The sequence below is a fragment of the Plectropomus leopardus genome, chromosome 7 (genome assembly GCF_026936395.1).
Source record: "Plectropomus leopardus strain MGB_pleo_1.0 chromosome 7, ASM2693639v1, whole genome shotgun sequence".
Lineage (NCBI taxonomy): Eukaryota > Metazoa > Chordata > Actinopteri > Perciformes > Serranidae > Plectropomus > Plectropomus leopardus.
In genome coordinates this window covers 18,704,617-18,716,949 of record NC_142182.1, presented here as the reverse complement: position 1 = coordinate 18,716,949, position 12,333 = coordinate 18,704,617, and the positions used below count along the sequence as shown (strand labels likewise).

Here is a 12,333-nt window from a genome sequence, read left to right as displayed (position 1 = left end):
TTGCTCAAGGACACGTCAGCAGGGCGGATGCTGGCTGACACTGAGGTCTTGAACCGCGGTCTTAGCGGCTGAGGAGCACCCTGCTGGCTCTCTGGTCCAGCTGATGCGTCATTTTATGCCCAGAAAAACACAGATTTACTGCGAAGTAAAAGTTCTTGAGCGGAGCAGCAGAAGAAGTGGGACCACAAGAGCCCTGTCATTGCTCTCCGGTGACAAGTGGGCCTGTTTTTACACCTTCCTTCTAAATAAGGAAGCGGCCTGACAGACATATGACCACCGACCCAATTTGGGAGCAGCCCGAGTACCCCATCGCGTCCCACGGCCGCTCAACGCCACCAATAAGCTTTCTCTCCTTCCAGTCAAGCAGTGACAGTAGGCTATTCCCCTCAACTCTCCGCAGACTTGGTATTTTTCCTGCTGTCAGCACCCTCTCTACCCTTGTATTGTCCCAGCGGTGAAGTCAGCATGATGTCATCTAGGGATGCGATAGCCCTGGCAAGGTTGAAACAGGGTTTTTGGTGAGTGGTGGAGGATTTATTCCGAACTCTTACACCGAGAGGGAGACAGAGAGGGGGGAAGAGAGAGAGAGAAAGTGTGTGTGTGTGTGTGTGTGTGTGTGTGTGTGTGTGTGTGTGTGTGTGTGTGTGTGTGTGTGTGTGTGTGTGTGTGTCTGAGAGAGAGAGAGGCGCGGAGGAGCTGCAAAACATGGTAATCACCACCACCAACATCACCATCACCATCACCATCACCTCCAGCTCTGCCGCGCACTCTCCCGTCTCCTCTCCTCCTCTGCACCGGGGCTTGCGTTTCATGCCCAAAGCCCTGATCTGCGCTCCAAAAATAACCCTCAGCCAGCATGCCGAAGGAAGCAAAACAAGAAGAGCGGTATTTTTAGGGTCATTAATTTCGACCACGTGGCCCGAAGGTAAACCGGATGGCCGTTGCGCAAAGGCTCCTCGTCAGTATGTCCTGCGAGGCCGGCACGCCGCACTGGACGCTGACCGCGGTGGTTCTCCTGGGCTTTCTGCTGGGGATCGTGTCAGCGTACCCTTTACCGAGCAGCAGGACAAATGCAACTTTACTGGAGAAAAGATGGGAGACCCTGTTCTCCCGCTCTGTACTGGGGATCTCCGGGGAGAAACCGGAGCTGAACTGGGAGAGTGACTATCTGCTGGGCATCAAAAGAGTGCGGAGGCTCTACTGCAACGTGGGCATCGGGTTTCACCTTCAGATCCTCCCCGACGGCAGGATAAACGGTGTACATAATGAAAACCAGTACAGTGAGTTATACCTCCACCAATGTAATGCAATAGACATAAAAAGAGAGGCAGAGTCAATAAGCATGGATCTGTGATGAGCAGGCTAGTGTATCCCCTCTATTAATTTGCATGATCATGTGTCATCCGTCTCTGAGGGAGAATTGAATTTCTTCCAAATACAAATCTATTAAAAATAAGTGTCCATCAGTGCTGAGCACCCCCCGTCCTCTCCCCCTCCTCCCCAAGCTCAACCATGACATGAATGTATGGACGCTTTTAGACACAACTTATTTTTACGCAGCCCCGTGAGGGCGGTCCAGAGACCAATAGCCGTGCACGTCAATGCAATTACTGCAATTATTGCAATAACCAGAATGCGCTTAATTGACACGCGCCTGGGGTGCAAATGTAAGATGGGGTGAAAGATGCAGAACAAAGGCTCGGCATGCTGCGCAGCAATCTGCAAGGTTACACCCATAGACGCAGAGAGAGCACAATGCTACAGTCTCCATGATAAAACACTAAATGAGCCAGGATGATCGGTTGGTATTTCATTTGATTTTTTTTTTACACTCTGATATAATAATTCTTTGTCTTGTATCAGGTCTAATAGAGATCTCTACGGTGGAGAGAGGAGTGGTGAGCCTCTATGGGGTGAAGAGTGAGTTGTTTGTCGCAATGAACAGCCGTGGGAGGTTATACGGAACGGTAGGTATGCACAGTATTCCATTTATTATCTAGCAATGTTAGTTAATGGGATCCTGGAAATAGGACAGCTCGATCCGCATTTTTTTTCTTTAGTTTGCCAGTCATATCTTGGGATGCTGCCCTATCTGCCAGCAGGTCGGCTTGCTCATTATGTATTGCGAAATCCCTATATTTTAATTTTATTAGGGATTTATAAAGCTCTATTTAAAGCGAGGCCTGGTGGCCTATGGGTAAATAATGATGAGGTTAACAGATGCAGGGTTCAGTGCACACGCCTGTAATGTGGTCGTGTGTGTGCGCGGAGGAGGGAAAACCCCCTGACGCAATGAAACCTGTCAGCAGAGCTGGAAATCGATTTTAACGGCAAAGCGTTTATTTTGCAGGGCACTGCACATCACACACATACTCGCCCACCTCTCTAGCAGCAGCAGCAGCAGCAGCAGCAGCAGCAGCAGCAGCAGCCTGTACTTCTAACCACTAAAATGTATGAAACACACATTGGGATTTTTTTTTATCAGTAAAAAAAAATCTTTTCACAGAGCATCTGTCTCCTAAGAGGTGTTTCCTGGACAGCATTATTCATAGCCTTATTATTGTGTGCTATTCTCACCAAACTGCACTTGTGCTCCACTGAGAAGCATCCAAATCTACAAAACATTCTGCTGTGCATGAATTTGGCACATTAAAGCAGTGGCACCCCCAGAAATTTTCATAGGGGTGCTGAGATGGGACCACTGAAAATTTTGGACTGACACCAAAACCAAAAGTCAAAACTGAATTTTTAGGAATTTGTCTATGCTGACTAAGTATCTAGTTGAAAACCAAGTTGATATGGAGAGTTAGGGAATAGTATACAATACTTTTTATATTTGATCCTGAAATAACTCCTGCACTTAAAACATGGAAATCCCTTTTTCTGATTCTGGTTACAGAACTAGCTTAGTAACAGGGATGGGGCCCAGATTAAGCATTTTGTACAAAATGTAAGAGCAACAGTGAGGACAAACATATTTCTCAGCATTGTTACAGACTTGTTTGGAAAAACCTTCTAAATATGTAATTTCAATAAAAAGAGGCCAGTTTTCAGGGGCCCAATCAATAGAGGAACTGCACACAGAAACCTTTTAAAAAATTTTGATCAATTAGTGAGGTGCAATAATGGATTTGAGCTATACCTATAAAACATAGTGTTACAAATTCCCAGTAAAGGCAATGGTTTTATTAGTATGTGATTTTTTTGCTGCTGGTTAATGTGTTGGATGTTTTTGTGTATCTTTTCTAAAATATGAAATTTGTTGAATTCAAATGCAGATCGTTTATTGCAAGCATGTTTCAGCTGTATTTTGAGCTTTTTATTCTCATAATACAGACGTCTTTGTAGAATTACAGGAGATAACCTTTAAGGTTGTAATTCGTTTGCTGCTAGAGCAATGACAGCTATTAATAAATGTTCCTGTTGGTGGGGAGGAAACATTGTGTTTAGTGCAGCCCTGCTGACACATTGCTGCTGGTTTGCTCGCTGCGGCCAACATATTTGACAGACACAATGTGAGTCGGTTATCTGGTCATGAGTGATGAAGCGTTAGCTTGTGAGCGGGCTGATGATCTGATAAGAGATTGAATTAGGCCACATGGCCTCTAATGGGGAGTATTGTGCTCTGCTGCTGCACATTGTACAAGCCATGCACTGTCAGCACTGACAGACATATTGTTTTTCATCATGACAGATACTGTATTTAGATAATATCTTATATAAAAGGGCTTCATGTGGAACATTGTGATTAGTGTTACTATTGTACCCAAAACCTCCCCCAGAATTATTTATTGCAGAATTCAAAGTTCACTGTGATTGCAGTGGTTAATTGTATTGTTTAAATGTGTTATTAAGATTTCAGAGTTTTTATTTTAAAGGGAAAGTTCGACACTTTTAAAAAAAAGATTTATATGCTTTCTCTCCAAGAGCCAGATGAGAAGGAGAAAATTAGCTAAACTTACCATAAAGACTGTGAACAGTAGAAAAGAGCTAGTCTGGCCAGCCCGCTCTCACCAAAATTGACCACATAGGTCAACTGTGCAACCAGCTTATATCAACCCATACTTGCTTTAATTGTAAGGTGATGCCCTGTAGTGACTCTAGTAATTATTACATGGGCAGAGGAGGAAGTGACGTGACGCATAAAAAGCAACAGTCTGCATAATATTGTTTAAATATCGCAGAAGTCCCTAGAGCACCGGTGGGAGGCGTGCTGGATAAGTCAAACATACACAGGACTTTCACCCAGGAGACCAGTGTTTGTGTCCCAAAGTTTAACATGCTACGTTAGTTACGTAAGGGATCTATCTAGAAGCAATTATTAACACCAAACCATTATGGTTTCCTAACCCTGACCACTCAGGAGCGCAACTACAACCATTTAATGTAAGGGCATGTTCAAAACTGCTACCATATGGGGCACCCAGTAGCTCAGTGGGTAGAGTGGTTCCCCATGTACAAAGGCAATGTCCTTGCCGGTGTGGCCAGGGGTTTTCATCCCCACTCTCTCCCACTTTCACGCTTTCATTCTGCCCTGTCAAAGGCAAGAAGCCAAAAAAATAATCTTTAAAAAAAAATGCTACTGTTAGAACGGTAATATATATGTTGTTTTAGGGCCAGTCATAGAGGTAGTTGTGGAGGTCAGTGGAACCTATTTGGATATTGAGATATGTGAGAGCATTGAGTCAGACCCTGTCTCTGGCTCTCCAATGGATCTTTCAACACCTTTTAAGGTCACTAATTAACACATTATATCTAGTGGTTTGATCTGTACAATACCGATGTGACAAAACGACAAATTGTGGTCTTAACACGGACTTACTTGCAGGACTAAATATTGAACAAACAAGATATACTGTAATGTGTTAAGTGATCTTTAGAGGTGCTGGTAGGCAGATTTTGTTTCCTTTGAACACAGCAGGCTAGCTGTTTCCAGACTTTATTCTAAGCTATAGCTAACTGTCTTCTGGAAAGTGGAAAGAAAGTGAATGAGCACAATTCTGAAACCTATTCTTTTAAGTTTAACATTTCAGTTTAATTTTGGTTCAGCTGTTTCCATGATTTGAACATCACTTGATAGAAATTCATTGTGTGCCATGAATATCAGCATGATTGGCTCACTATTGTTAAATTAAGTTGAATTAATACCCTTTTAAAGGAGCAAATTTAATACACCAGCTATTTAAGAGCTATTGGTGCTGCTGGGAGATTACGCAATGATAACTCTACATTACATACAAAATGTAACAATTGTTCCCATTGCTGTGTGTAATCTAAATTTAGCTTTATATTTTTGGTCCATTACACAGAGTCTTTTTAAAGAGCTATTTAATGTTCTGCCATCATACTGTAGCTTCAAACTTTCAATTTCTTGTGCAGTTCATTAAAATGCACACTGTCTCGTTGTCCTCTCCAGACAGTCTTCCATGACGAGTGCAAGTTCAAGGAGAGCATGCTTCCGAACAACTACAACGCCTATGAGTCTGTGGTTTACAGAGGCTCCTACATAGCACTCAGCAAGCATGGCCGCGTGAAGAGGGGCAACAAGGCCACCACTGCCATGACTGTAACGCACTTCCTACCCCGAATATGATGATCAAAAACTGGCAATAACAAACTTATTTGCACATGTGGATTATTTCCCAGGTAACATAAATACCGTATACGTACGTACAAACACAAAAGACAAAATGGACTGTAAAACAAAGAAATACCACTATATCTGATAGTATTTATTCAAACTTTATATGTATATTTGGGTAGCTTCCTTTGTATTAGAAATTATGGAAATGCCATTCTTTGCTGCTTTTATGATTTTCATCATTTTGTGATATGAAGGGGATGGAGAGGCGTCATTTATCCCCTCAGTTTATATGGGTGCTTGCTGAAATTGTTTGACTCCTTGCCCTGTCAGTGGATGACAGTTCATCCTTTTGGAAATGAAATGGATACGTTATTACCTCAAAGCACCATACCTTGAGAAGAAAAGGAAGAAGAAAAAGAAAAATGTGTGCATGAAATTTTTACAGAGAAGAATGCCTGTCTACTGAAAATTTTTTCGTTCGTTGTCATCCATCAAGGACTTAAGCATTTCCCTTCCTCTATGTTCGATTGTCTCTGTCACTGTCAGGGCAACTTAGAGCACTTGCAATGGCGGTGGTTTTTCTTGCTTTGTCATGAGGTGGCGGTGCCTTGAATTCCTTCTTGCGGCCCCCTTACCCTTGCATGCGAGAAACGTGGTGCTCAAGTCAGAAATAGGAATGAAACGCAAGTCATCACTCCCTCTGACACCACCGGGGGGCTTTAGCCCAATTCCTAGAGGGCCAAAGGTTTCTCCACTTTATTTTCTTTCCATAATTAGATCAATTAAGTAATTGAGACTCTATGCTGCACAGGACCCAGTGGAGCCTCTTGTTAATATGGAAAGCTAGATTTAGAGTCAGTATTCACACCCCCCACCCCCCATCATGTCCAAGGGAGCTTTGACAATCCCAGGTTGTACTTTCACAAATTTTGTAGCCACATCATCGGGCCAGATTGAGTGTGTGAATGTGCGTGTGTATGTGTGGGCATGCATTTATTTCAAGAATGTATGTGGAATTGTTCGGTTTGAGAGCTGCTCATTTGGATGGTGGGTTTTATTCTCATTGTGGGAGGTCAAGGGGGCATCTCTGCATCCGAATAGACCTGACACTTTGAAGCAACATCTCCTCAATTTTCGTATATTTCCATCCAGTTCAAATTGAGTTGGTGAAATCTGTTGCATCTGGTTTGTAGTCTTGATATTTTGCTTATTTATTCGATTTGTTTTTGAAAATGTTGACTTTATAGCAAAAATACCGAGGCTGTGAACATACATGCTTGCAATTATTTTTTTTTAAATGCTGTAATCTCAAGATCAAGAGTTTAATATTTTGTTATTTTGAGATAACAAAGTTCATAAAACAGATTTTTTTCCCTCATGATTAACTCTTATGCAGTCTTGATACATCATCCTTTTGTTTTCTCGAGAATTAATATAAATTAAAGATATACTTTGCAGGAATTGTTAATTACTGTTTGTAAACAACATCGCGAGCGAAAGTGAGAGGCAACCCCAAATCCCTCTTGTTGTGGAATAAGTGTTGTCGGATTTGCATTACGCCTCACTTTATTTGTTTTTTTGGGCACTGTGTCTGAAATTTTCATAGCTTCCGTTTAGATGTGTGCTGCTTTTGTTTTTTATAATGTCCTGACCTCAGCTGTGCACTGTGGTGTTACATACCTAGGAATGTCCCAAATAGTTGAAAATACGAAAATACAAGCAAAGGCCAAAGTCTCTGCACATAAATACAAAACCACACCCTCTTATTGTGTCATACGTAATGATTGCGAGGGATTACTTTTGTATAAATCTAGACATAGTTGTTGGTGGGTTTTTTTAGGAAACTCCGGCATACTATATCTTTAACCCATTATCACCAGAAAACAAACTTTGTTATCTTGAGAAAACGTAATAATAAAAATTATAAAAAAATTAATTGCAAGCACAGCCGTTCTTGGCTTCTGTATAAAAGTGACAATGGGAGCTGTTTGACGTTCACAAGTTTGATGATATTTGGCACTTAAAGTAATGTGTTTATGGAGAAATGAATGAAGTTACAATAGATGTCCTTGAGTTGTCAATCTACTGTAATGATGGTCTGCTGCATTCATTTGAAAAAGTGTAGATACACGAGTTTGGTTGAGAGAGAACTGGAACTACTTCAGAGTTCATGATTCTGGGATATGTGAACAATACTTCAGGTTATTCATTCTGTCTGACGTTTAGAGGATGTTTATTGCGCTTATTAATGCCAGATTTTTAAGATATGTATGCATTATTCAGATTGATCGCTGACTCACAGTATGGCTTCTTGTGAAAAAAAGAAATACAAGCAATGCTGGAAAAAGCAGTGAACCAAAGGGTTACATTAGCAATGTTCATTCAGGCTTTATGTATGCAGCATACCATACTTGAATTCAACAACTGCTCGTGCTCCTCTTTCAGATATTGTAGTTTTCCATTGTGGAGATGAGGGGTGGAGGGGGCCAAGGACAAAGAGCATGCAAAGTTGAAGATAGCAATGATGTACAGAGGACTTATGTTGGACTCTACATGTCGCATTGGTTGTTTGTTTAACTTGGCGAGGATGTGAATAATGTGGGGTAAAATACCTGAGCATCAGTCTAGTGGGCCCCTCGTTTGTTGATGTCAGACTGGACGGTGAGCGCAGGGCCCTGGGATTCTTGTCCCATTCATCTGAGCCATTTTTGTACCAAGGTCAAGGATACGGGCTCTCTGTCCTTTGCACTTGTGTTTTCTGGTCCATCTCAACGACTTTTGTTGTTTTACTGAGCTCTGCACCTGTTAGGCTATTTCTTGATCAAGTCATAAATGCTTGTCTTGTAATGTGCAATGAAGATTTGAATGATTCAGCACATTTCTCTTACTCCTGAGCCTATTTAATGTTGAAGTGAGGTGTGATTAAGCTCGATTTTTTTTTTTATGATTTATGATTATATTTTGGTACTTGACCTGCAATATTCTGTAAGTAGCAAACCGCCAGTCAGGCTAGTTTGGTGAAATATGATGAAAGAAAAGTAGCAAGTTATAGATATATGTTATCATATTTTACCTCATGCCCTTTCTAACATTACTGTAACGCAGTGACAAAATGTCTGTGAGCAATGGTTTACGTGCCCTTTAAGCTCCAGCTTATGTCTAGTAGCAGAGGCGATGTGCAGTAACTGGTCAGAGTGTGTTTGTGAGCATGTGTGTGTTTGTGTCCAGCTGAGCGCGCTCCTGTCATGTTCTGTTTCTGCCAAAGCGACAGTAGAGATGGTATCAGATCAATTTACCTTGAGTCAGGAATAACAGGGCATTGTCTGACTGTGCAAGCTCATGTACCGTGCTCTCCTCACAGGAGAGGATGAAGACGGGAGGGCTGGGAAAAGGCAACACAGAGGCTACTTAGGGATTTTTTTCAAAAGAAAGCACTGACTGTGATTTGAGCTGGTAGTTATGTAGCAAAAGGATGCTAAAAAGAATCAAATGCTTCCAAGAAAGGGACACTTGAGTTAAACGAGCTGTCTGGTGGACTTAATACTGTGATCCAAGAGAGCAACTTGACACTCCCAGGATGTCACATTTTATGTTTTTGAATATTGTCTCTGTTAATTATTGTGTTTGGAAAGGGGGGGGGGGGTTACCTTGAGCATTGTAGTACTCATTGTGACTGATAAGCCTTTATCACATCACTACACTGTAACAAATTGCTGTAAAATATGGCCAAATTCTAACAGCAAAGTACATTTTTCCAAAACACAATAAAACAATGATTCTTTTTGAAGCCAAAATTACATTATAAACCTCACATTTTACAGTGGAGTAAAATGTAATGGGTATATGCTGTTGAATTATTTTATGGTTGTGACACTGGGAGGATGTAGGCGACTACAAGTTCAAGTAATTTACTGTTTTATTTTACAGAAACATTTGATACAGTGTGTGATCAGAAAATGATCATTTGTAGCTTTTTTTATGGATTGGTTTTATGGAAGTTAGGATTTGGTTGGAGAAATATTTTGGCAAGTTTGCCAAAATATACAAAAGCTGCATTTTAAAGGTTTTATTCAATGGAGTGCAATTTACTGAGCGGGGATGCTGTTTTTCCTTGCTACGTTTTCATCAAAAAAAGCTGACATGCAAGATCAGTACTTGTTTCTGATGACAATATTGTGTTTATTACTGTATTTGTCATTTCTAATTTCTCATGGTATGTTTCAGAGGACACTGTCAGCACAACCTGCAGAGAGTTGAAGGGGTATTGTAAAGTTACAATGGCTGCTCAAGTAGTAAAAAGGACACCTGATAAGTTGTTTACTCCAAAAGCAACTCAGCTCAGTGTCAGATTTTCAAAGCTTGAGAAATATCACTCTGTTACAAGTCCTACAGCTTTTGCATGATGTTGTTTTTGAGGCAGAAAAGGTTGTACGGTACAGCAGTAACTGAGAGAAAGTAGTCAAGGTCATATCACATTTCAGCATTAACCCTTACTTCCTTAATTCTGCATTATGCACATAGAGTTCTGAATGGACTACGTATCTGTTCAACCCTTTGATTAAAAATCCAGTGTCTGGATTTTGCCATTGTGCTCATCATACCTGTTCAGCTGGTTTTAATGTGTTGGTTCACAGGGAACTGGAGGTCTGTTGGAGGATCTGGGATCAGATTTGTGTATGTGTGTGTATGTGTATGTGTGTGTGTGTGTGTGTGTGTGTGTATGTGTGTGTGAGTGTCCGTCTGTCTGTGTGCGTCTGTGTGTGTGTGCGCGCATGTGTGTGTCCCTGTGTGCCAGCAGCCTTTGTGTTTCTCTCTCAGTTTTCTATTCCTGCACTGAGGGGAGAGTGCTTCCTCTGAGTCCCCCTCCTCTTTTTTAACATATACCTCACCTTCTGCCTTAGTTCCGATTATTGAAATGATTGTAAATTAGTTTGAAACAACAGACTTCTCCAATCATTTGTTTCTGAAAAAAAATATGATGATGAGTAAGTAAAATACTATATTACAAATGGTTTTCCTTTTATTTTTGTACGTATGTGCTGTGCACAGCAGTCAACTGTATTCCTGAGATGATAATAAAAGACGTTTTGTAAAAGCTGTTGTGATTGAATGCTTTAAAGTCGCGTGTTTGCTTTGTCATGCTTTGTCACTGACCCTTGAACACAGATTGTTATAGGAAATGGGGGAAGAAACTGAGTGCTGGTGATAATGTTAAACCAGGAGTCAAAGTCATGTTCAATGAATTACCATGAGTCAGTATGTGGCGCCCTCTGCTGGCAAAGAATGGTAACACGTACGAGGGCGGCTGAGAAAATACATGTAGATGAAATAGAACTGAACTAGATCTTTGTGCAAATTGCAGTAAGGCTTTATTTAACATTTTATTCTCAATTAAATATCTTGTAATTTCCTAGTAAATTGGGCATAACTATGATATTTGGCTTAAATAAAGAAGAGTTTAATTGGTCCACTTCCAATTAATTAATTTGGATAAAATGCTTAATAAGCATCATGTACAGAATCTTTTAGTCAGTGCATAGTCAGCCAGCTGAATGAATGAAAATGTCAAACTGGTCTGCAAGCAAGCATACAAGTCAAACTATATGAAGAATATATAAATATTTGGGTTAAAGTGGAGTTCTTTCAAGGAAATTATTGTGTAAAATAAACAACTGCTTTTTCGACTCAACACAATGAAATAAATATCACTCAGACTTCCCTCTCTATTTTACCCATTATTAGTATATTATTATTATTAGCTGTAGTGCAATACGACATACCTCAGCAGCTGTCTGTGAAACTTAGAACTATATCAAATCAGTATTTCTGCAAAGATTATTGGCAAATCTGTAGCAAACTTTAAGGTAACTTACAACAACACATGCTGAAAGTATCTCTTCTGACTTGTTGCATGCTTTTTTAACCGACAAATACCAACTTCTGCCCTCCACTAGGACATTTAGAGTCTCTACACCTAAACACAACAGGCAGAAGAATTCTGTTACACTTCAGTCTATCCTGTTTATACACCTAAATCAGTGTGCTGCTAAATGAGATCTAAATTCAAGAGGCTAAAATGTTATTTGCATAATTGTCATGAATGATGTGTTTGGTAGGTTTATAAAAAGTGTAATTGTATGTTCAACCTCAGGATTTCAGTGTATACTTATAATTAAGTTGTCTCATATTGCACCATATCGTACACAGGCTGTGCAGGCATTCACCCCTGCATATTACTCATAGCTTAGGTTATAAATAAAAGCCATCTAATCATAAATATAATGCACAACATGCAATTATCATACAATAAAAAAATATAAATAATAACGTTAATTCACACATTTGTCCAACATATTGTTTCTGCTGGGCGAAAAAAACTCTCATCTCCAAAATGCCAAAATTTATTAAGTTTAGAAATAACCCTTGAGAATATAAATGCTTTGTTAAAAACTTATTAAAGCAATCCTGAGGAATTTTCTCACTTTTCTAATAAGGTAAAAATATGAAAACCACAAATAAAAAAAGTGGCTACAAAGAATGTGAGAAGTGGGGGATGTGTGCAGCTAGTTAACAGCAAGGTATGAGTCGCTCTCCTCGGAGGACATACTGTGATACAACAGAATTAAATCAAGTGCAAGTAATTTATGCTGTCGAGGTATCAGGGTTCAGAACATGTTCTTTACACAGATTTCGTAATCCTTTGGGAATCCCCCTTCCATGACCCTTAGAAGCAGGTGAGGTATATGCCA

General features: G+C 40.3%; 1 protein-coding gene across 1 annotated transcript; it reads left to right on the top strand.

Moving 5' to 3' along the window:
• The first annotated feature begins 526 nt into the window (after window positions 1-526).
• On the top strand, window positions 527-10,679 carry LOC121950699 (fibroblast growth factor 6-like). Its single transcript, XM_042496777.2, has 3 exons — window positions 527-1,280; window positions 1,864-1,967; window positions 5,417-10,679. The coding sequence occupies exons 1-3, from the start codon at window positions 935-937 to the stop codon at window positions 5,591-5,593; spliced, it is 627 nt and encodes a 208-aa protein (XP_042352711.1). The 5' UTR covers window positions 527-934; the 3' UTR covers window positions 5,594-10,679.
• Window positions 10,680-12,333: the final 1,654 nt, after the last annotated feature.